At 32.8% G+C, this 24,775-nt stretch overlaps 4 protein-coding genes across 12 annotated transcripts; 3 read left to right on the top strand and 1 right to left on the bottom strand.

Annotated features, from left to right (window-relative positions):
- The first annotated feature begins 1,767 nt into the window (after positions 1-1,767).
- Positions 1,768-5,061, top strand: LOC110611751 (SNW/SKI-interacting protein). 2 transcript variants are annotated; one of them, XM_021752191.2, is made up of 2 exons: positions 1,768-2,094; positions 3,039-5,061. In XM_021752191.2, the coding sequence occupies exon 2, from the start codon at positions 3,060-3,062 to the stop codon at positions 4,875-4,877; it is 1,818 nt and encodes a 605-aa protein (XP_021607883.1). In that variant the 5' UTR covers positions 1,768-2,094; positions 3,039-3,059; the 3' UTR covers positions 4,878-5,061. The 2 variants fall into 2 exon arrangements, with proteins under 2 accessions (XP_021607883.1, XP_021607882.1); XM_021752190.2 differs by having other exon boundaries at positions 1,770-2,094; positions 3,018-5,061.
- Positions 5,062-6,600: 1,539 nt separating this feature from the next.
- Positions 6,601-15,714, top strand: LOC110610925 (cell division cycle protein 27 homolog B). 2 transcript variants are annotated; one of them, XM_021751006.2, is made up of 16 exons: positions 6,601-6,784; positions 7,720-7,792; positions 7,974-8,083; positions 8,627-8,673; positions 10,044-10,141; positions 10,320-10,627; positions 10,900-11,055; positions 11,841-12,057; positions 12,536-12,759; positions 12,846-12,911; positions 13,250-13,369; positions 13,828-13,904; positions 14,057-14,176; positions 14,315-14,534; positions 14,630-14,911; positions 15,270-15,714. In XM_021751006.2, exons 1-16 carry the CDS (start codon positions 6,671-6,673, stop codon positions 15,318-15,320), a joined length of 2,283 nt encoding a protein of 760 aa, XP_021606698.1. In that variant the 5' UTR covers positions 6,601-6,670; the 3' UTR covers positions 15,321-15,714. The 2 variants fall into 2 exon arrangements, with proteins under 2 accessions (XP_021606698.1, XP_021606699.1); XM_021751007.2 differs by having other exon boundaries at positions 12,632-12,759.
- Positions 15,715-15,785: 71 nt separating this feature from the next.
- Positions 15,786-16,422, bottom strand: LOC110611006. Its single transcript, XM_021751101.2, has one exon. The coding sequence runs from the start codon at positions 16,293-16,295 to the stop codon at positions 15,864-15,866; it is 432 nt and encodes a 143-aa protein (XP_021606793.1). The 5' UTR covers positions 16,296-16,422; the 3' UTR covers positions 15,786-15,863.
- A 771-nt stretch (positions 16,423-17,193) lies between these two features.
- LOC110610927 (pentatricopeptide repeat-containing protein At1g77170, mitochondrial) lies at positions 17,194-22,144 on the top strand. Of its 7 annotated transcripts, XR_006350159.1 has the most exons (4): positions 17,194-17,356; positions 18,572-20,313; positions 21,084-21,181; positions 21,365-22,144. XR_006350159.1 is itself a non-coding variant. In XM_021751008.2 (2 exons), exon 2 carries the CDS (start codon positions 18,826-18,828, stop codon positions 20,251-20,253), a length of 1,428 nt encoding a protein of 475 aa, XP_021606700.1. In that variant the 5' UTR covers positions 17,194-17,356; positions 18,572-18,825; the 3' UTR covers positions 20,254-22,144. The 7 variants fall into 7 exon arrangements, 2 of the variants coding, with proteins under 2 accessions (XP_021606700.1, XP_043810614.1); XR_002487297.2 differs by having other exon boundaries at positions 18,572-21,284; XR_002487299.2 differs by having other exon boundaries at positions 18,572-21,181.
- The last annotated feature ends 2,631 nt before the right edge of the window (positions 22,145-24,775 follow it).

A 24,775-nucleotide genomic window follows, 5' to 3' on the forward strand; every position in this document is an offset into this window, starting at 1 on the left:
AAACATATTAGATTAGACATTAAAGTACTAAACTAACAAAAATGTAATTAAACTTATTACTATCCGGGTGGGTTTGATTTAAAATTGAATAAAATCGAATAGATTTTGATTATAAACTAAATCAAACTGAATCGATCTAATTCGGTTTGATTCAATTTGATTTAATTGATTTCAATTTTTAATATATATATTTTTTTACATTTTATTTAAAATTTAATCTCTATTTTTAAAAATAACATATTATTATTATTAATCGATTTGATTCAATTTTTTTATTAAAATCGAACCGAATATAAATAATTAAAATTTTTAAAATTAAAAATCAAACCGAATCAAATTGAATAAAAATTCAAATCAAATTTTAAAATTAACTCAATTTAATTAATTTTTTCAATTTAAATCAAATACCGTTACGCTTCAACCATTAACATAATTAAGTGGTTGATAGCACATAACTTATTATCGTTTACTGTGTTTGTCTAAATAAAATTGAACTACTAATGAATGTTCAAGGTTGTGAATAAATTTTAGATAGAAGCACCATACCAAAAGGAGATCAACAACTTGAAATGGCATTTTCATCTTCTTCACATATAAATGGCAAATTATTATTAATATATTAATATGTAATTAACAGTTGAATTTATAAATAAGCATTGTCGAAGTTTTATGGTTTAATAATTTATTTTTATTTATAAATTAATATATATTTTGCAAATTTCTTAAACATTGAATTATTTTGTTTTTTATTTGATATACATATATAAAATAAATTATTTCTTAATTTTTTTATTAATATTTTTTCTTTTCTCTTAGAAAACCCTAATAAGAACAACCCTTCATTTGCATTTTCTCCATTTCTTACATGTTGCTGCCTTTTCTCCCTTTTTTCTTGACGTCGAATCATCTTCACAACTCTAGACAGCCACGATCGTAGCATCAGTCAATTAGTTAGCCATTGCATTACTCCACTAATCCCTATCTTTGCATCGGGCCGCCAATCCTTATTGCAGCATCATGCTTCTACAGCGATTGTCACAGTCGCTTCCTTCCTCCTCCACAGTGCCAATGACAACGCTTATTACAGCCTCTTCCTTCTTCCTCCACAGCGCCTTAACCCGTTAATTCACATCACAATACTTTTTTTTTTATTCTTTAACTTGTTATTGAGATATTAATTTAACGCATTATTTTATTTGGTTGTGGATCATTTTGGCTAATGAAATTTTGTTCATTATTTTTATTAATGAAAATTTTTTTATTTTATATTTGATGTTTGAATCTAATAGGTTAATGTGAATGTGTAATTTTAATATAAAAAAGAATGAATATTTAACTAAAGAAAAAATAGAAATTGAAATAACAGATCATTCCAATCGAATCGATTATTTTTTATTTAATTTAATTTATATAAAATAATTTGATTTTAATTTTAAATAAAAGTTTAATTTAATTTAATTTTTAGTTTGATTGATTTCATTTTTAACTGAATTTATCTTTTATATATTTTTATAAAATATTTTAAATTTATTAATATTTAATAATTAAAATTATCATATATAATAAAAAAATTTATAAAATATTTTATAAAATAAATAAATTAATTAAAAAATATATTTTATAAAATAAATTAACTAATTAAAAAATATTTAACCCCTAATAAATGATCTAAATAAATATAAAAGATTTTAAGTACTACTATAGATTCCAAACTCATTTTAAAAGTAAAAAAAAATCACCAATACATAGACTAAATCTTAAAATTTAACAAAACAACATTACAGATAAGCTGCATTCTTTCAGATTCAGTTTCCCATTTGAGCCTAACCCAACATCAAATTATCCTCCCGCTCTTGCAACCTCACGCCCTCACTCTCAGGTATTTTCTGTGTCTTTCATAAGCCATCCTCCCCTCCTTGTCTCTCATCGATTATCGCCATATTCTCTCGGCCTTGTGCCTTTGACGAGATCTTTGCCTTCGCACCTCCTTCAAGCCAGCAACTCTATGATTCTCGCCGCCGCCCCTTGAGATCGCTGCACGCCCAGCTGCTGCTCAGCTTCTCCGTTATCTTTAGCAGAATCGCAGTATTGCAGGTGTGATTATCACATAACCCAAGAACAAATAATAAGAGAAAGTGTTTGTGTTTATTGAGTCTCGTGATGTAGGACGTTAGGGTTTATTGTGAGCAAAATTCAGCATTGTGTCTGGGAAAAAATATATTCTGACCTGGACATTTCTGCGTTCTCTTCTAAATTTTGTGGGTTTTGACTTTTGATGGTTGTTTGCTGAGAAAATTGTGGTGTGTCGGCATGTGGTTTAATTTTGAATCTTTGCCTTCATCTGTTTTGCTCAATAGGTTTTCTTTCTGCTCATATATTTCTCTGGGAACTCACTCTGCTTTAACACACTGAGTTCAATCTGTGGCTTCACTTTGCTTGTATTTTTCAGTTGGAATTAACTCGTGCTTAGACCTGCTGGGGCATTATGGGTTTGAATTGATATGCATCATCAACTAATTGACTCTGGGCGTGCAAAATAAGATATAACTTTATTTTTTTCACGAAACTCTATTTAAGTTAGAGATTTTCTCATAAAATTTTGAAGCCCTTGTATCTTAGAAATATCCAATCGAAAACACAATTTGGAAATCTTACAGCAAAGTAGCATGTAAAAGAAGTTGCTGAAAGTTTATTATAGTTCCGTTATGCCATTCACTGTGTGCCGGAATGAACACATTGGAAGACCTCAGTATCATTTGTTGAGGTTCTTTTGCATCTTATTACATCATCTATTTAGGATCCAATATATCTATAGTTTCTTTTGAGATTTTGCCATTTTGGGCAACTTTTTCTTTATGTGACAGCAGCTTTTATTTATTCTTGTGCATTTATTCTTTTTTTTTTTTTGTTATTTGCTGGTGGATGTTATACTTTATGTGCATTATGCAATACATCAATTTATCTAATTTGGTTTAGTTGCTGGTTTTTGCTGATGGGATGCAATTGACTTGAAACAGGGCATTCAATTTGTGTTGCAGCTGCTTGAGGAGCCATTGATAATGGCGGCTTTAAAGGACCTCCTTCCTCCAGCTAAGTCAACTACCACAACTTATTATGATCATTCAAGTGATCCATGGTTTAAACAACGATTCAGCTCATCTGAGGCAGAACAAACCACTGTTGTCAATCATAAACCTGTACCTCCCTACATGGAGCGTAAAGGTTTTGTTCCCAGAAAAGTGGAGGATTTTGGGGATGGGGGTGCATTCCCTGAGATTCATATTGCACAATACCCTCTTGATATGGGTAGGAGTAAATCTGCTAATCCAGGAACAAAGATTCTACCTTTGACTGTTGATGCCCATGGCAATGTGGCATATGATGCCATTGTGAAGCAAAATGAGAATGCAAAGAAAATTGTTTATTCACAACACAAGGATTTGATTCCAAAGATTTTGAGGAATGATGAGGATAAAGATGAGGACGAGGATGAGGATTTGCAGAAAGAGATTGAGGAGACAACACAGGAAACTAAAGCTGCACTTGAAAAGATTGTGAACGTAAGATTAAGCGCAGCACAACCAAAGAATGTGCCCAAACAGTCTTCGGATTCAAAGTATATTAAGTATAAGCCATCTCAGCAATCAGCAGCCTTCAATTCAGGGGCAAAAGAGAGAATCATCAGAATGGTGGAGATGCCTGTGGACCCACTTGAACCACCGAAGTTCAAACATAAGAGGGTTCCCAAGGCTTCTGGATCTCCACCTGTGCCGGTCATGCATTCCCCACCTAGACCTGTGACTGTGAAAGATCAACAGGATTGGAAGATCCCTCCTTGTATCTCTAATTGGAAGAACCCTAAGGGTTACACAATTCCTCTTGATAAACGTCTAGCAGCTGATGGAAGAGGTCTGCAGGATGTTCAGATTAATGATAATTTTGCAAAGCTATCAGAGGCACTCTATGTTGCAGAACAGAAGGCTAGAGAAGCTGTAGCTATGAGATCAAAGGTTCAAAAAGAGATGATGATGAAAGAGAAGGAAAGGAAAGAGCAGGAACTGCGGGCATTAGCTCAAAAAGCTCGTTCTGAAAGAACGGGTGCAGTGCCACCATCATCTGCTCCAATCTCATCTGATAAGAGTGCAATGGGTGATGTTGACATGACAGGGGATTATGAGCGTGTAAGAGAAAGGGAGAAGGATGTCCCCAGAGAGTCAAGAGAGGAAAGGGAAGAGCGGCTGCAAAGGGAGAAAATTCGTGAGGAGCGACGTCGGGAGAGGGAGAGAGAAAGAAGGTTGGAGGCAAAAGATGCTGCCATGGGCAAAAAAAGCAAAATCACAAGAGATAGAGATCGTGACATCAGTGAGAAGGTTGCTCTTGGTATGGCTTCTACAGGTGCTGGCAGAGGTGGAGAGGTCATGTATGACCAGAGGTTGTTCAACCAAGAGAAAGGGATGGACTCTGGGTTTGCAACAGATGATCAATATAACGTGTATGACAAGGGCCTTTTTACTGCTCAGCCTACACTTTCAACTCTATACAGGCCTAAGAAAGATGTTGATGCCGATGTGTATGGAGGTGCAGATGAGCAGTTAGATAAGATCTTGAAGACAGAAAGGTTCAAACCTGACAAGGCTTTTGCTGGTACTTCTGAGAAAACTGGTCCGCGAGACAGGCCAGTTGAGTTTGAAAAGGATGCAGAAGAAGCGGATCCATTTGGTCTGGATCAGTTCTTGACTGAAGTGAAGAAAGGTAAGAAGGCTATGGACAAAGTTGGTACTGGAGGAACAATGAGAGCTAGTGCTGGATCTTCAATGCGAGATGGGTATGAAGGAGGCTCAGGTAGAACTCGCATTGGATTTGAGAGAGGCCGCTAGATATCCTGTTTTCATATTGTCCTCTTTTTCCCTACAATGTATTGTTGTCCTTTCTCTACAACGCATGACCTGAAGCTGTTTGGGTGAAAAGATATTTGTGCTGTGATAATTTCACTAGAATTTGAATGGATTAGTTCCATTTGTTCATGTTTTGCAACTTAATTCTCAATAACCCCTTTATATTTGGTTGCTCTTGTTGTAATGGGGGCTATTTTTAATCGTTCGAGAGTGGGGGTGGATCAATTACTGTATATGGAGTTGCTAGGTGAATTTCATGCGACAGTATGCTGTTACCGTGTGCAGGATGATATTAACATCCTCTGGCCATGAAGAGCATCAAGGTTGCCTAATTTCCTTGACCTTGAATCTTTGCAAATTCAAGATTATTGTCACTATGCACCTACGTGTTCCTAGGGGCAGTAAATGATTTCATTGTCACTATGCATATTGTTTTTTTTAACTATAAAATAAAAAAATATTAAAATCCTATTTGTCTTATAAAAATAAATTTAATCTTTAATTAAATTTAAAAAATATTTTAAACATAAAAGGGACTCGTAATTTAAGAACCTGTATTTATGTTAGGATGGAGTAATGCTAGGATGGAGTAATACGTTTAGGGATGTAAACAGTATGGGCATAGGGATGTAAGGTAGAATATTTGATGAAAATTAAAGTATATAAATTTGATTTATATTAATAATATTTGAATAGATGAAAATTAAATTATTAAAATTTGATTTATATTAATAATATTTGAATTTAATTTATATTAATAATATTTAAATCGATAAAAATTAAATTATTAAAATTTGATTTATATTAATAATTTTCGAATTTATAAAAATTAAATTATTCGAATTTGATTTATATTAGTAATATTTGAATTTGTCCTGAATTTAATTAAAAATTAATTTAAATTATTTAAATTCATCTCAAACTCGATTATTATCATCCGAATAAAATTCGAACGCATTTAATCTTATATATTTTAATTAATAATTTACATAAAAAATATTTTTTATTAATAATTTTCATTTAAAAAATTTAATATTTTTAAAAAATATAAAAATTTATAAATATTATTGTAAAATATATTTTTATATTAAATTAATTATTTATATAAACGGTTAACTTAAACTATTCAAATTTATCTCAAATTCAATTATTATTATTTGAATAAAATTTAAATTTGTTTAGTTTTATATATTTTAATTAATAATTTATATAAAAAATATTTTTCATTAATAATTTTTATTTAAAAAATTTAATATTTTTAAAATATATTTAAATTTTAATTTTTAAATAAAAAATATATAAAAATTTATACATATTATTATAAAATATATTTTTTATATTAAATTAATTATTTATATAAACGAATTAACACAGTAAATATTATATATATAAAATTTAAAATGGATTCGAAATCGCAACGGAATAAATATTATTTTTTAAATTTAAATTTTTTTTAAATTCGATTATAACTATTTAAATTTATTCTATTCTATTAAAATTCAATAATTGAATATCAAAAAATATCTGATCCTTCCTATTTCTAAATACGTTATTTATCGATAATTATTAAAATTCGAAAAAAAATGTGATAATTATTAAAAGAAAGTGAGATCCCATGCCTTTCAGCCCTGTGGTCTTTCTTCCCAAGCAAAGAAGTCACGTGAGAATTATTTGAAACAAAAAGATACCACGTGCCGTTCTATTTTGAACCTAAAGAAGCCCCGAGAAATTTGTTGTTTCCCCCTTTCCTGCTCTCACACTGCGTGCATCTCTGAATGGAAGCCATGGAAGCAATAATGGTAGACTGTGTAAACAACAGTCTCCGCCATTTCATGTATCGGAACGCCATATTTATGTGCGAGCGCCTCTGTGCTGAGTTCCCCTCTGAGGTACTGTTCCCCTTAAATATTCCAATTTTCCTTTTTACTTTTCTTTTTTGAAGAAGATTTTCTGGTGCATTCTGTTTGGCCACTAAGAAATTTCAAAAGGATTTTACTTTCTCAAATAACTGTAGACAGGTGTATTGCACTTGTTTTGTGTCTTATTCTTACTGTTTATCGGCAAACCAGAAAATGGAGCATATTTGTTAGCCGATAAGGTCGGCTTCTGATGCGTTTTTGATAATTTTAGTTATTTCTGCCGCTAATTAGTTTGAAATTTTCATTTTTCTATTAATCCCTTTTCATTTGTAGCTCAAATATCTTAGCTTTAGTTTAAGCTCCGTTTTCTTAGAAATATATTGACCATAGGAACTATTAGAAACACTGGTCATATTCACTTGAAGTAATGGCTGTACAGGCATGCTAAATAGCAGCATTGCTAGAAAGTCAAAATTTCAGGAGTATAGTTGTCAAATTGGGATTCCCATGGAGAATTAAAATCTTGTTTGTGACTTGAGAATCAGTTGAATTGTAAGATACCATAAAAATTCCTCAAATTAATTTAAATACTATTCATATGTTTTTTAATGATCCTTTAGAAATATTTTTAAGGAGATTAATGAGAGAAAAGGAAAATTTTGAATTCTTTCGGTGTTTTCTTGAGGTAAAGTATTTTTTTAATACATTTTTAATAAATTTTATTTATAAATATCTAATTATTTGTTTTATAAATATTATAGCATTACTTTTTGTTGATTAACAATATAAATTAGCATAAATTATTATATACTTAATTATTAGCGTCTCGTTGTTTTTGCTGAATGATTATGTTATCTTAAGGAAAGATGCATCTTCATACAAGAAAACATCACTCACTTGTTTTTCTTTTCATTCTACCTAGTTTGCCTAACCCTGTGATTAATTTTTCTCATGTGAAACTGCAGACAAATTTACAATTGTTAGCTAGATGCTATTTGCAAAACAATCAAGCTTACTCTGCATATCATATTCTAAAAGGTAATATACACTGAATTTTCCATGGTACCATTTGTCCTTTTTTGGTGACTTGCAACGATCTTGGTCACATCTAATCATTGATTTTCCTATTGGGATTTATCCTTTTTTTGGTTGCAATTGACTCATATAAGTGTTGCTTGTTTATGCATCTTTCTTCTCCTTTGTCCATTATTACTTGAAGGCACACAGAAGGATCAATCCCGCTATTTGTATGCGGTATCATGCTTTCAGATGGATCTTCTAAATGAAGCTGAAGCAGCATTGTGTCCTTCTAATGAGCCTAATGCCGCGGTATATATGAGACTGTTCATACAGAAAACACTTATGTGATTGCCCATATGTAAAGTGTATTTTCCTCCAAATAATTAAAGATCTTCATTATCATTTTAAATTATGTCTAATTAGTTTATTTAAAGATAAAAAAAGACTTCTTGTAGATAGTTTAATTGTTTTCACAAGAAATCCATGATATGAATTTAAAATCTCTATGGGTCTGTTTGCATTGCTGTTAAAGTGCTATTAAGAAAAACACTTTTCTAAAAATATTAGTTAGAAAGTATCAATAATGTTTAAACTAAATCTGATAAGCTTTAGTCATAATAATACTAAAATAACAAAATAGTTTTTTCCAAACTGTTTTTTTTCCCATAGCATTTAAATGGTGCTTTTTCTTAAAAACTAGTTCGATCCTTAAACCACAATGCTAAACAGGCACTATATATTTGAAGTCTTGAAATTTATTGTTGCTCAATGCTCTGGTTTTAGTTTGTTCTTGTTGACATCCTTTCTTGGATGAGTAACACTTGCTCATTTTTGTCTGTCTTCTCTGTGCAGGTTCCAAATAATGCAGCTGGGCATTACCTTCTTGGTCTTATTCACAGGTTTTTCACTTCTGTTCTTATAGATAAGTGCTATAACCCCATAATTTTATAGGGGTGTAAATGAATCAAGCTGAGTTTTGAAGAGTTCAAGCTTGATTCATTAAAATTTTTTTGAGCTTGAGCTGAACTCGAGTTTTACTCATTTTGAACTCGAGTCGAGTATTAATAAGCTCAAATTTGGCTCGTTTAGAAAACGAGTATAGACGAGTCGAGCTTTTATCGAGCTTAGATGAGTGGAGCTTTTATCGAGTTTAGACGAGTCGAGCTTTTATCGAGTTTAGTTTCGAATAGTTCATGAATAGTTCAATTTGTTTGTATGTATAATGAGTTTTATTTTAAAACTAATATGTTTAAAACTAAATAATATTAGTTAAATAAGTATATTTACAAATTAGTTCGTAAACTTATAAAGATGAGCTCTTAAATCTTAATGATTCAAATATATGCAAGTTTTAATAATGTAATTAAACTATATAGAGGTCAACTTTAGAAATTTAGATTTGGCTCATGAAAGTATATGCAGAGTTTGAGTTTATTTCTCTTATGATATTAATCTCAACCCGATTAACTAGATTGTTCACGAACCTGTTCGCGAGCTTGTTCATGAACTCAAAAATGAGCCGAGCTCACGAGCCTTAACGAGCCGAATATTATGGAGTTCAAGTTTGACTTGTTTACTAAACGACCTTAAAAATTAAGTTTGAGTTTGGCTCGTTTAGAAATCGGGTCGAGCTCGGTCGAACTTTTATCGAGTCGAATATTGATCAGCTCACGAACGATTTGGTTCATTTACACCCCTATAATTTTGTTACCTTTTGCTTGATAGAGTTTAAGTGCAAGTTAGGGACACCCTTATTGCGTTGTCCTTGTTATTGCAGCTATTTTGTTTCTGAAGGTGGCTTAACTTCCTCTTATTGTGTATATTTTTTATTTATATTTAACACAAAAACAAAAGAAAGGAAAAAATGTAAATAATATAGCACTTTTCCCTTTTGTTGCCTCTTGAATATTTCTTCAGCTAGCAGCACTGTAGCAGAATCATGTTGGTGCTTAAGATTTTTACTGGTCTCTGAAATCTTATTGGTGTTGAATTATGCATTCTGTTTTTAGAAGCTATAGAACTGTGGGTGTTTCCTGCAAATATTATGATAATTCAGAAGTTCGAATCATAACTGTTTTTACCCCTTTGTGAATTTAAATGTTATGGGCATATAGCATCATCTTTGAATATCTGAACCAGCAAAATAGCTGACAATCTTCTTTTATTTTTTTATTTTATTTAGTGATATATTCATATACTATCATTTTCTAGATCATATGTCATATGTCGATGTATCAGATCCTCATCCATCAAAGTTTATGTGGCTCAGTTATACTAATAGACGGAAAAGTGCCGTTCATCACTTCAAGCAGGCTTTGGCTATAGATCCTTTACTCTGGGCTGCATATGAGGAGCTGTGCATATTAGGTCTGTTCAACAAACAGTACACCATATAGCTCACTTCTATTTTCTTTCATGTGTCCAGCATTCTGAATCAGAAGAAGTATTTCTAGTTGAGAGATTTATTTTCATTTTCTTATTGCATATATGTTTTAATCTGTTCGGAATCATTTAAGTAAAAGCCTTCCCTTTCTGAATGTTCTAGGTGCTGCTGAAGATGCAACTGCATTTTTTAGTGAAGCAGCTGCCCTTTGCATTCAAAAGCAGTACATAAACCATGCATCAGCTTCCCAAAACGTGAATATCTCTAGTGAGGACTATAATTTACTCTCCACTAGAAACTTTAGCTCAGAAGATGTCAGTTCACAGCAGTTGATGCACAATCAAGGCAATAACCTTAGAGATATTCCTGCAGCTGCAACATTAGGTGGAGCAGTTAATCAACCTACTAATGTTGGTCTTCCAAACTCATTTTATAATACTCCTTCTCCAGTGCCCACAGGCCCCACACAGGTATGACGACATGAATTATGTCAGATCATGGGTTAGTGGTAGTTTTACAGTGATCTGCATTTCCTTTTTTATAGTTACACTAAGGCAAGTTAATATGGTATCTTTTGTTTTGAAGCAGACCAACCTGCTTCTAATCTTTTATGGAAAATGCCCAATGTCTTATAAATTTGAATTTTGGACGGCAGTGTGTCATAGATTTTGATTTCTTTAGTTTGCTTTTGTTTTAACTTTTAAAAGGTTTATATTGATTGCACTGGAACAACATTTTGCAGTTGTCAGGTGTTGCGCCCCCACCTCTGTGTAGAAATCCACAGCCTAATGGTCCAAATACTAGCATGCTCAGTACTGATAACTCCATGAAGTCAATTGTGAACTCTATTATTCAAGCCCCTCGAAGGAAATTTGTTGACGAGGGGAAATTACGGAAGGTTAAAACTTGCAAATTTGTCTGCATTCCTAACTCCCTTTCTATTATCATAAATCTTTATGCTCCTAATATGTTTCCTTGATTAGAAAATTTAATACCTTTTTGAATTCCAAATCACATAATGTTGTATGTCTCCCATGCTATGCGCAAATTCATAATACACAACTATAAGTTTGTGCAAATTACTGTTAAAATTTTAGGTGTCCCTTGAGTGGCAATTGTTAGCTTCTACATTCAGATGTTCGCAAGGAAAGATGCAGTTCAAAAACCTGTCATGATACACTATTTTGTTTTGTTTGCTTGGAACCAAGTATATTTCCTTGGATTTTTTTTAATATTTTATCTGTGCTTTATTTATTGCCAATGGAATTTCTGCCTTATCTTTATAGTTTACCCTGAGAATGTTTTCTTTGTTGGCTGATATTATTGACCTTCAATTCACTGGCTTGTTTTTGTCGTCTAACACTAGTCTATTGGTCAAACCTATTAATGTATCTTTAAGTTTTTTGCTTTTTTTTTTTCTGATTAGATTGATTGGGCCAGGGTGTTTGATTTTATCTATGTATCCTAGGGTATCCTTTAAGTTGAATATATTGTGGTTATCTTGACCTGTTGCGTTTCAGTTATCTTATGTGTGTTACATCCATCTATACCTAGTTTGTGAAATTGGTGATTAATATATCATTTGTTCTATGTCACATGGACTTTTTCTTTTCTTTTCTTTCAAACAAAAGTGGACCTTTTTTTTCCTATCCATATCTCTAATAAGTTCCCTAACTTTTTCAGATCTCTGGGAGGTTGTTTTCTGATTCTGGCCCTAGACGAAGTACAAGACTTGCAGCTGAAGCAGGGGCCAATTCAAATGCAAGTGCCACGTTGGTGGCAGGAAATGTGATTGGCAACTCTTCTAAATATCTTGGTGGTTCTAAATTAAGCTCTATGTCACTGAGGTCTGTGACATTTCGTAGAGGACAATCATGGGGCAATGAAAATTCTGATGAAGGTAATAGTTCTTCTTGCATTTCACCAATTTGAAGATTTATGCTTTGGTGTTAAATTGAAGCTTGCTGGCAATTTGTTTGGCAAAATTGTAATTGCATGAGAAAGTGAGTTTTCCTAGTGATAAATAAAAGTGATCTAGACTCCTAGTTGCTTTGATTCACACATGCACAAAACCCTCTAAAGTATAATGATGTTGGCTGTACCATGATGTTGTATGCACTATAAGTTGCATGTCTAATTTTTGCTGGTGTGCTATAGCAATCAATAAAAACTAACATATAAATTAAAGATCCTACTAACCAATCAATATAAACTAACAATGAGAGCTTGTATTATCAGTGTTTGTTGAGTGCACTAATTTCACAAGATCTCCTTGCTTTTTGTATTTCCTTCTTCCATATTACTCCTTTCCTGCTTGTAGCTTTTGAATTACAATTTATCCTAGTTTTTTTTTTCCTTAAGTAAAATAAATTTTATAGGGATATGCAATGAGACTTTTGATGATTCACATGCAAATGTTACGACCAATTCTACTTCATCACTCTCTGGTGATGCTAGATCTCTTGAAAATGAAGGAGCGTCTGTACCGGTTGGTGGAGTTATTATGAGTGCATCAAGGGTTTTAAGTGGCGCTTCAGAAATATTAGGCCTCTTGAGAATACTTGGGGATGGCTACAGACTTTCCTGCTTATACAGGTGCAAGGTATAAAATTTTACTTGCTGAAAAAAATTAATTATTAATCTTATTTCCAGTGCTCATGATAGTTTTGCTGCTTCTTGTGTTGACAGGATGCACTAGATACCTATATGAACCTGTCGCACAAGCATTATAATACAGGTTGGGTTCTTTCCCAGGTAATGACAGCTGTTATGCTTCAACCTTGTTCTGTTTCCCCGGGTGAACTTTGTTCAGATCAGTTGCCATTCTGCAATATAATAGATTGTGCAATTTTCTTCTTATTTACATAGAACTCAATTTTGTTTCTCCATTTTGTTATTTTCATCACAAAAAATATATATTTTTTTAAAACATCATGATTGGATGGTGGCCACTGCCTCAGCTTTTTTGTCTTCTTGTGTCCTCTATTCTCATCCAACACTTCCCCAAAATGATTCTATACTGTAATTTCTTCTTATCCACGAGTGATATGCTACTTGAAAATTGACATTTTACATGGCATGTTCACATGCAGGTTGGAAAAGCATATTTCGAATTAGTAGATTATTTGGAATCTGCTAGATTTTTCAGTCTTGCCCATCGAGCAGCGCCTTACTGTCTAGAAGGATCTGATATATATTCTACCGTTTTATATGTGAGTTCAGTTTGTCCTTAGCTGTTGTTATTTTGATTCTACCTCTACCTCAGTCGGGGAAGACAAGAATGTCGGTACTCTACTTGAAATTGGTTCACAGTGATCAGTCCTTGTGCCCTAACTAATATACTGACATTCTTAACACAACATGTTGCATTTCCTTTGGCTCAATGTGTGCCGCCACTAGTCTCCAACCCTTGCTCTTCTCTTCTTCTGTATCATCCTTGCTGCACCACTACAGCTTGTCACTGATGTTACATACTTATACTGTCAGGGCATCTGCCAGTGTGGTTGCTACAGACCATTGGAAATCCAGATGATTATGACTTTTTTATCCTAGAAAACACTCTTTAAGCAGTTATCTTCAGTTGTGACACTTAATGCTCGGAGTACTTACAGCTACTTCCTATATATCAATTAGTTGCTTCATCAGAAACTGTTACTTATATTTGTTGCAGCATTTAAAGGAGGAAATGAAGTTAAGTTACTTGGCTCAAGAACTGATATCAACAGACCGCTTAGCTCCTCAGTCTTGGTAGGTGATTTCAAGTAAACTCAAGGTTCAACATTACTAGCTCCACTACTGCCTGTTGACTGGTTGCATTGGTGACTTCATTGTGCTACTTATAGAAGTCTTATGATAATCATTCTTCCTTTTTATTTTGTTTTCCTTGAATGGACTTGCAGGTGTGCCATGGGGAATTGCTATAGTTTGCAAAAAGACCATGAAACTGCTCTGAAAAATTTCCAGCGGGCTGTGCAGCTTGATTCGAGATTTGCATATGCACACACACTCTGTGGTCATGAGTAAGTCACTTTCTCTTCCACTCCCCAAACCATTATAATCTGACTAACATGTGACTTGTTGAAGGGTAGAATTTTCTGTATTTTGACAGTTGTTTGCATTTATTATATATTTTCTGCCAATTAAAATTTCTGCTGCAGATATGTAGCTTTGGATGATTTTGAGAATGGAATTAAGAGTTACCAGAGTGCTCTACAGATTGATGCCAGACACTATAACTCCTGGTATGGCCTGGGGATGGTTTATCTTCGGCAAGAGAAGTTCGAGTTTTCCGAGCATCACTTCCGAGTAGCTTTCCAAATAAATCCATGTTCTTCTGTTTTAATGTCTTATCTAGGGACAGCTTTGCATGCCTTAAAGGTCTAGCTACTTGGCATATTGGATTTTTATATTCTGGAATATGTAACTGATGTTCATGTACAGCTCTCTGAAATTATTTTTATATTATATAACAGAAAAATGAGGAAGCTCTTGAGATGATGGAGAGGGCAATTTTAGCTGATAAGAAGAATCCTCTTCCCATGTATCAGAAGGCTAATATACTTGTGAGCTTGGAAAGTTTTGATGAAGCTCTTGGAGTTCTAGAAGAGCTCAAAGAGTATGCCCCTGGTGAAAGCAGTGTATATGCTTTGATGGGTAAGATCTATAAGAGGCATAATATGCATGAGAAGGCAATGCTTCATTTTGGCCTTGCTTTGGATTTGAAACCTTCAGCAGCTGATGTTGCTACGATTAAGGTGATTGGCTTATGTCAATTCAATGCTTTTTGTAATTGAAAATATTCATATAAGTGTATATGGCTTACTAAGAAACTGGTCCTGGTCTTAATTTTTCAAGGAATGTGTTGGTCATAGCGTGAAATTTATAGGTTAGGAAATGTAAATGGGTATTTGTCTGCATTAAATCAAACTGGTGAACACTTTATGTGCAGTTATTAAGGTTGTATTTATTTCAAGTATAGTATCTTTCTTTTTACACAATTCTAAATTTCTGAGCTTCCAACTTTGGATACGGAATTTGCTTCTTGTTTTTGCTTTTATTTTAGTGCAGTGTTATATTCTCTTCAACGTTTTGATTTGTTTTATATTCTTACAGGCTGCTATTGAAAAACTTCATGTGCCAGACGAAATAGAAGACAACTTGTAGATCTTTTAGTTTTGGGAACGCAAAAGAAGAGAGCATGAGACATTTCTGGCTCAAAACTTTTGGCCCCAAGGATATCCCATGCTTGTGCTTTCATCTAATGGTTTGCATGCGATGCCTATTTCCAATTGGCAGGCCTTGTACAGCTGACCTTGTTTTCATAGTTTATTAACATGCTGACAGAAGACTATCAAGAGGAAATGATTGTATAATAATTCATTACAGGCTCGTAGCTGTTTATAGTTGTATGTTATTGTTCGTCTATGATCTTTTCACTTGAAATTAATGGTTATCTCACAGGTCCTGGCTCATGGCCAGATTTTTTAACCTCAATTGAGTCCTTGAGACACTGAAATTGTAACGAGGTTGAAGTTATTGAATATCTGTGCCTTTTCAACTTGTGTGCAGTTTCTGTTGATGTTTTAACTTCTTTAGGAAATTAGATACCAAAAAAAAAAAAACCATGGATGAACACAATAGGAGTTTATTGTAAAGAAACTATATATTGACTCAATACAGGAATGAAAGTTGTGAACTTGGAGAGATTTATTCTTTGCTTTTAACCTGGAGATGATCTTCCATCTGCTTTTTCAGGGATTGTATAGCAGTATCATAAGTAGAAACTGTAGCATCAAGAGTCTGTCCTTCAATTGGCTCCAGACTGAAGGACCAGATTACTTCACACTCCTCTTGCTCTTGGCTTCCAGAAGGCAATAATTTTATTGTAGCCATATGAGATTCAAACCCTAGATTGTTTTCCACAAGGGAATAGCTCAAACCCCTTTCATTGGGGTCAATGGAAAGCAGCTTCTCATGTGCCCATGTTACCATTTCTCCTGAACCATCATCAGAGATGGATGTCTTGGCACAGTATCTGATGCAGCCTGGTTGACCAGAGATGCCTTCAATTCCATAACATGTACTAATATTGCTGGAATCCACTAGTGGAAGTTGAAGAAGTCCTCCAAGAGAGGCCATATCTGATCAGCCCTGCAGCTTAGCTTGGTACTAACTGCGCCTTCCCTTTTTTTTTTTTTTCTGCTTCTTAATTAGCCATTTCTGTTAAAATGGAAAATCTGGTGCAGCCAGGGAGTTATGCAAGAGCTTATAAGCTTTTCTGATTGCTGATGGGTTGAATGTATCTCGTTATTATCTAAATAGGATTGAAAATGCCGTCCACCTTGATTATGACAAAAATTACTTTAGAAAATCTGTTGTTATGGAACACTATATATAAATCCTTGTGCTGATGATACTGGATTGAATCTGCCCATGAGTTTGTAATATTTGTCCAGGTCCATACCCGAAGATTGATAATTGATCAAATGATCTCACTTCCCTTTTGATATATATATATATATATATATATAGAAAAAGAAGGATGAGAGGAATTTTTTCCCCTCTTTTGAAGGCAGATGGGATTCCATTAGAGAAGATATGGGCTCAACTAGGATGCAACTAGGGGTCAATGGTGCACATGGTCCTTGAAATTTTACAAATTATTTAGGAATATTTAGGTTATTTTATTTTAATAAATGAGAGAAAAATTATTATTGAATCTTTGAATTTTTAAAAATTTATTAATTTATCTATATTTAAAAATTACTCAATGAAAAAATATTATAGAAAATAATAATCCAAATAAGAAACTAAACCAATATTTATGTGAGAAATAGATTAATACATTATGACAGTGTTTAACTTATAATTATTAAACTTCGAAAGAAATGTGCTAATTATTAAAAAAAAAAAGAGATCCCATACATTTCAGCCCTGTATCTTTCTTCCCAAACACAGAAGTCACGTGAGAATTATTTGAAATGAAATGGTATCACGTGCCGTTCTATTTTTAACCTAAACAAGCCCGGAGAATTTTTTTATTTTTTAATTTCCCTCTTTCTCTCTCACCCTGCGTCCATCTCTGAATCGAAGCCATGGAAGCGATATTGGTAGACTGTGTAAACAACAGTCTCCGTTATTTCGTATACCAGAATGCCATTTTTATGTGCGAGCGTCTCTGTGCTGAATTACCATCTGAGGTACTGTTCCCCTTAAATATTCCAATTTTCCTTTTTATTTTTCTTTTTTAAAGAATATTTTCTCGTGCATTTTGTTTGGCCACTGAAAAATTCCAAATAGATTTTATTTTCTCAAATAATTGTAGATATTTGTCACTTGTTTTGCGTCTTATTCTTACTGTTTATCGGCAAAACAAAACTTGGAGCATATTTGTTAGCCGTAAGGTCGGCTTCTGATGCGTTTTTTTTATAATTTTAGTTATTTATGCCGCTAATTAGTTTGAAATTTTCATTTTTCTATTAATCCCTTTTCATTTATAGCACAAATCTCTTAGCTTGGTTTAAGCTCCGTTTTTTTAGACATATACTGACAATAGGAACTAGTACAAACACTGGTCATATTCACTTGTCGTAATGGCTGTACAGGCGTGGCTAAATAGCAGCATTGCTAGAAATCAAAATTTCAGGAGCATTGTTGTCAAATTGAGATTCTAATGGAGAATTAAAATCTTGTTGTTTGTGAATTGAGAATCAGTTAAATTGTAAGATAACATAAAAATCTCAAATTAATTTGAATACTATTCACATATTTTTTTATGATCCTTAAGAAATTTTTGAGGAGTTCTGAAGTTAAATTTTGGTGTTTGATTAATGAGAGAAAGGGGAAATTTTGGATTCTTTTCAGTGTTTTGTTAATTTTTTTTATATACATTTACTCATATCTTGCAAATAATTTTTGTTGATAATAATCATAATAGTCTTTTATACACAACTCTCCGGATTAGTCCCATTTGCTCATATCTTGCAAATAATTCTTTATTACCCTTTTATATTTGGGTGCTGTTGTTACGACGGGGCTATTTTTTATCGCCAAGAGTGGGGTGGATCTATTACTGGCGATGGAGTTGCATTAGGCTGGGTTACTAGGTGAATTTCATGCAACAAGATTCTGTTACCATGCAGGGTGATATTGTGGAATTGAATATCCTCTAGCCCTGAAGAGCATAAGGTTACCTAATTTTGTTTCCCTTGAACAATGGCAAATTCAAGATTATTGTCATTGTGCACCTGTATATTTGCAGGGGCAGCAAATGACCCCTTGGATTTTATTTATTACCCAATTTTCCGGTGTTTTGGTCTGATTAACATGAACTGAGGATAACATAATAGGAGTGTCACTGCTGCACAAGTTTTTGACATAACATGATTTGATTTGGGATATTTATATGAATGCAGTGCAAATACCACTGAAACTCAGGCATCAACTCTATTGCAGATGATCAGTTGAAGTGCACGAGTAAAGTGCATGCCCTTGGGATAAATTTTAAATCTAAGTTAGTTTTGCGTATCGAATTTGCAAGGATGAAGGTGTTTGATAATCTTGGGGGCTCACGACCCCCCTAAATTTCACCTCTTGGGCTTTGGCTATTGAAGTGGGAATTGGGAAGTCTATAGGAAGCTGAGAACCCAAACATCTGACAATCAGACCTATGAACTGCTTCCACCGTCTTATTCTTCCCGGCTTCCGCAAATCCTCAACCATCAACAACCGAATTATTTCCTATCATCTCAATCACAATAATGTTTTTCACACTATACATTCCAATTTCCAATCTCTAAAAGCCCCATCAGCATCACCACATTTAACCCAGGACCCAGCACAGGCTATAGCAACCCATTTATCAAACTGCACCAGCTTACAGGAACTGAACCAAATTTATGCCCATGTTATCCACACTCAGATGCTGGACTTCTATCCGGCCCCATTTCATTGGAACAACATAATAAGATCGTATACTAGACTAGATGCTCCTACCCAAGCATTGAAAGTGTATATATCCATGTCCCGAGCCAATGTCTCGCCTGATTGTTATACTCTTCCCATTATCTTAAAAGCTGCTTGCCAACTTTTTGCTATTGAGATTGGTAGGCAACTTCATTCAGTTGCCATAAGGCTTGGTCTTGAGTCTAATGAGTATTGTGAGAGTGGTCTCATCAGCTTGTATGCAAAGTCTGGGGAATTTAAAAATGCATATAAGTTGTTTGAGGGAAATCATGAAAGAAAGTTGGGTTCTTGGAATGCTATTATGGGAGGCCTTGGTCAAGGTGGGCGGGCCAAGGAAGTAATTGAGATGTTTTTGGAAATGAGGAAATGTGGGTTGGAGCCAGATGATGTGACAATGGTTAGTGTAACTTCTGCCTGTGGGAGCTTAGGGGATTTGGACTTGGCTTTTCAATTGCATAAATATGTTTTTCACGCCATGAGTTTTGGGCAATCGGATATTTTGATGCTGAATTCACTTGTTGACATGTATGGAAAATGTGGTAGGATGGACTTAGCGGGTAGAGTGTTTTCTAGGATTGACCAAAAAAATGTATCATCTTGGACATCAATGATTGTAGGTTATGCAAATCATGGGCATGTCAATGAAGCTCTCAAGTGTTTTCATTACATGTTAGAAGCCAATGTGAGGCCTAACCATGTCACTTTTGTGGGAGTGCTGAGTGCTTGTGTCCATGGTGGTAAGGTGCAAGAGGGAAGGTATTATTTTGACATGATGAGGAAGGTTTATGGTATTATACCACAGCTGCAGCACTATGGGTGCATGGTGGATCTGCTTGCCCGAGTGGAGCTGCTTGAAGAGGCAAGAGAGATTGTGGAGGGGATGCCAATGAAGCCGAATGTGGTAATATGGGGGTGTTTGATGGGTGCCTGTGAGAAATATGGGAATGTGAAGATGGGAGAGTGGGTGGCTAAGCATTTACAGGAGCTTGAACCTTGGAATGATGGGGTTTATGTTGTTTTGTCTAACATATACGCTAGCAGAGGCTTGTGGCGAGAGGTTGAGAGGATTAGAGGATGTATGAAGCATCAAAGACTAGCTAAAATTCCTGCTTATAGCTTGGCAACCAGTTAGAAGTGAAATTTATAACTCTCATTTTGCTGAAAGAAGATTTAGCATGTGGGAGTATATGAGGTATTCTGCTTATTTTAAGATATTCTAATTAGGTTATGTCAATTAAAAGAGTGCAGTTATTGTTTTTAAGAAGAAATTTAAGATATTTACTATGAGATTTGTATAGAATTCACATATTTATTATTTTGACTAATTTTATGTAAATTTTATATTAAATATTTTATCTAAATTTTATATTAAAGGTGATTGGCTTACCTTAATTAAATGCTTTTTGTATTTGAAAGTTATTCATGGAAGTATCTGTAGCTTACTAAGAAACTGGTCCTGGTTTTAATTTTTCAAGGAATGTGTGGGTCATAGAGTGAAATTCATAGCTGCAAAATGTTTACACCATGTATTTGTCCTGCATTTAACTAAACTGAGTGAACGCTTTATATGCAGTTATTAAGTTTACATTTATTTGAAGTATAGTATCTTGCTTTTCACACAATTCTAAATGTCTGAGCTTCCAACTATGGATATGGAATGTGCTTCTCGTTTTTGCTTTTATTTTAGTGCGGTGTTATATTCTCTTCAACGTTTTAATTTCTTTTATATTCCAACCGGCTGCTATTGAAAAGCTTCATGTGCCAGATGAAATAGAAAACAACTTGTAGATCTTTTGGTTTTGGGAACGCAGAAAAAGAGAGCATGAAACATTTTCTGGCTCAAAACTTTGGCCCCAACGATATCTCATGCTTGTGCTTTCATCTAATGGTGAATAAGTTGCTTCACCTTTGATTCTTGTTTTTGCATGCGACGCCTATTTCCAATTGGCTGGCCTTGTGCAGTTGACCTTGTCTTCGTAGGTAATTAACATGCTGACAGAAGACTATCAGGAGGAAATGATTTTATATAATTCATTACAGGCTCGTAGCTGCTTGTTGTTGTAAGTTATTGTTCATCAATCATCTTTTTTCAATTGAAATTAATGGTTATCTCACAGGTTCTGGCTCATGGCCAGATTTTTTAACCTCCATCGAGTCTTTGAGGTACTGAAATTGTATTGAGGTTGAAGTTATTGAATTTATGTGCTCTTTCAACTTGTAACCGAAACCTGTGTTTCTTGCAGTTTCTGTTAGATGTTTTCTTTCAACTTCGGAGAAAGAAGGCCATGCATTCGCATAATAAAAGTTTATTATGAAGAAACTATTGACACAATACAGGAATGGTAGTTGTAAACTTGGGGAGATTTAATTATTCTTTGTTTTTAACCTGGAAATTCTCTTCCATCTGTTTTTTCAAGGATCGTAAAGCAGTACCATAAAAAGAAACTACATCATCAAGACTCTGTTCTTTAATTGGCTTCAGACTGAAGGACCTCTTGGCTTCCAGAAGGCAATAATTTCATTGTAGCCATATGAGATTCAAATCCTATATTGTTTTCCAGAAGGGAGGAGCTCAAGCACCTTCCATTGGGGTCAATGGAAAGCAGCTTCTCCTTGGCCCATGATACAACTTCTCCTGAGCCATCATCAGAGATGGATTTTTTGGCACAGTATCTGATGCAGCCTGGTTGACCAGAGATGCCTTCAATTCCATAACATGTATCTACAATTGCTGAAATCCACTTGTGGATGTTGAAGAAGTCCTCCAACTGAGGCCATATCTGATCAGCTCTGCAGCTTAGCGTGGCACTAACTGCGCCTTCCCTTTTTTTTTTTCTGCTTCATAATTAGCCATTTTCTGATAAAATGGAAAATCTGGTGGAGAGCTGTGCAAGAGCTTATAAGCTTTTTTTTCTTATTGCTGGGTGTTGAATTAATGTTATCTAAGTTGGATTAATTAATTGCATACTGTCCACCTTGAATGAGACAAAAATTACATGAAAATTAGTTGAGAAAATTTTCTAGTGGAAAGCGTATCTTTGGGAAGAGAAATGGGAATCTCCCACTAAAAATATATTTGCTATATGTTGATTCTATTATTTATTCTGTAAGAAAAAAATTTATTTAAAAAAATTAAATTATATATAATTTTATAAATTTTTTAAAATTATAAAAATTAAGTTCTTCAATTTGAGATAATTATTTGAAAATAAAAATTAATTAAATTAAATTTTTAATAATTTATTTTTTATTTCCGATTCTTGACTGGGCCCTCTTTCCACAAGCCCTTGGGCTACTGGGCAATGCTAATTTTTGTGAATTTCCTTTTTAGATCCAGTAGGTACCTCTTTAAATTATGATGGGTTCACTCTGATTGATCCATAGCCACCGTCAGAAATTAACTTTAGAAATCTCAGTATTTTTTCTTTTATATATATAAAATGCAGGGAAAAACAACAAATTTATATTTAAACTATATATTGAAAGTTAAAAATAATAAATTTATTTTTTGATTTATATTTGTCTTTAAAAAATTACTAATCATTATAATCCTATTCCACAATACAATATGTAATTTTTTTTATCTAATTAAAACATTTAATTTAAATATTAAATAAATAATAAAAAATTGCTCCTTTTAGCTATTTGACTAACCACTACTGAGGATCAGCGGTTAATAAAACAAGTAATCACGATATCAACATTTCAATCGATTTAATTTAAAATTAAATTAAATAAATTAAAAATTAAAAATTAAATTTTTATAAAAATTAATTCAAATTAATTTTAATTAAAAATTAAATTAAATTAAATCAGTATTCAATTCGATTTAATCGATTTAAATTTTTAATAAATTTTTTATTTTTTATTTTTTATTTTTAATATTTTAAAATTTAATTAAAATATTTTAATTTTAATATAATCTAATATTTCTATATTATTAAAAATATTATATTATTAGGTTGGATTTGATTTTTTTACTATTTTATTAAAATTTGAAATAATTAAAATATTTAAAATTAAAAATTAAATGGTATCGAAATAAATAAAAAATTAAATTGAATTTTTAAATTAATTTAATTTAATTAATTTTTTAATTTAAATCAAATTCTGGTAAACTAGGACAGACCCAATAAAAATGAGTTTTTAAACATCCGAGATCAACTAAAAATTTGGTGAAAGAGAAGCATAGAATTTGCATGAAGTGGGGATAAGAGTGGCCCAAGTAGACATTATTGAAGTACAACAACTCTCTACACGGCATTTGGAAATTGTAATAGCCATTAAAGCAATAGTGACCACCACCATGAAATGAAAAATCAAAGCTTGGAATTTGACAAAGCCTTGAAGAGTACATGTATATACATCACTCATACCAACTTATTTATTAATTACAAACAACAAAAAGGGTTTCTAAACAGAAGAATGACTGAGAAACTCTCAGAAAATGACTTCATTTTTGCAGCTTTAACTATACGTATTTTAGATGGACCACCAATGATTTAGGCTTCAAATATCTCTAATTTTAATTGAAAAAAATTAATTAATTAGTTTATTAATTTTAAAAATTATATTAAAATATTTTTAAAATTTTTAAAATAATATTTTATTAAGTCAAGATTTATTTAGCTATAAAGATAAAATTTAAGAATTTATTTGAAAATAAATTAAATTGGATTTATTTTAACTTTAATTAAAAGTTTAAGGGCTGATTTGGAGTTTTTGGTTTTGTAGAGATATTGTACGTGTTCACAACTATCACGTGGATGGCTCAACTATTTTGAATTTGACTTCACGCACAGGAACGCCAAGATTCTGAATGGCTTTGTGTAAATTATTAGAGTAATTGATTAATTAACTCTTTGATTTAGCTGTTAATTGTCCGAAATTGTTGTTATGGGTAATAAACGCTTTTTAATTTTTTTAAATATATTAAAGCGTTTTTAATATTTTAAAAATATATTAAATAATGCTCACTTCTGTTTTTAGTTTATAATTTGAATTTTTTATTAATCAAATAATATATTTAAATTTTAAATTCAAATATATAAATCTAAATACTGTCTTTGTTTGTTTTTATTCTTTATTTTTAATGGTATTTTCTCATATTATTTTTAAAATTGTTAAATTTCATTGAAATTTTTTAAGAAAGAATTATAACAGATAGAAAACTATTAGCCTAAATTTTAATAATTAATTAAAGTGAAATTTCAATTTGAAATTTCTGTTAATTGCTAAAATCTAACAAAATATTATGATTTTCTCAAGCTTTTTATATAATTATTTTTATTTAATGACTTCCCACGGCAGGCAGAACCTCACTATCATGCTTTTAAAACGAAGGGCCAGGATGCTATTCTACAAAGGTACATCACAACATGTACGGCATCAGATTCTCGTGCGCCACGTGTCTAGAGTAGGCAGCTCTATTCATTACAGTCACTTGTCAACATTTCTGGGCTGGCAAGCGGTGACCAACAACGACTCCCACGAGCCTCTCATGCTGCGTGGGCACCACATTCTTCTGAAAGTTGAGTAAACCGTGATTACATGTTACTAAATAGTAAATTTATAAAAATTTAATATATAAATGAGATGTAACTAATTAAATAAAAAAACTGATTAGTGATTTTTTTTAATTTTAATTTTAATTT

Source organism: Manihot esculenta, chromosome 3 (assembly GCF_001659605.2).
Source record: "Manihot esculenta cultivar AM560-2 chromosome 3, M.esculenta_v8, whole genome shotgun sequence".
In the NCBI taxonomy this organism is placed as follows: Eukaryota; Viridiplantae; Streptophyta; class Magnoliopsida; order Malpighiales; family Euphorbiaceae; genus Manihot; species Manihot esculenta.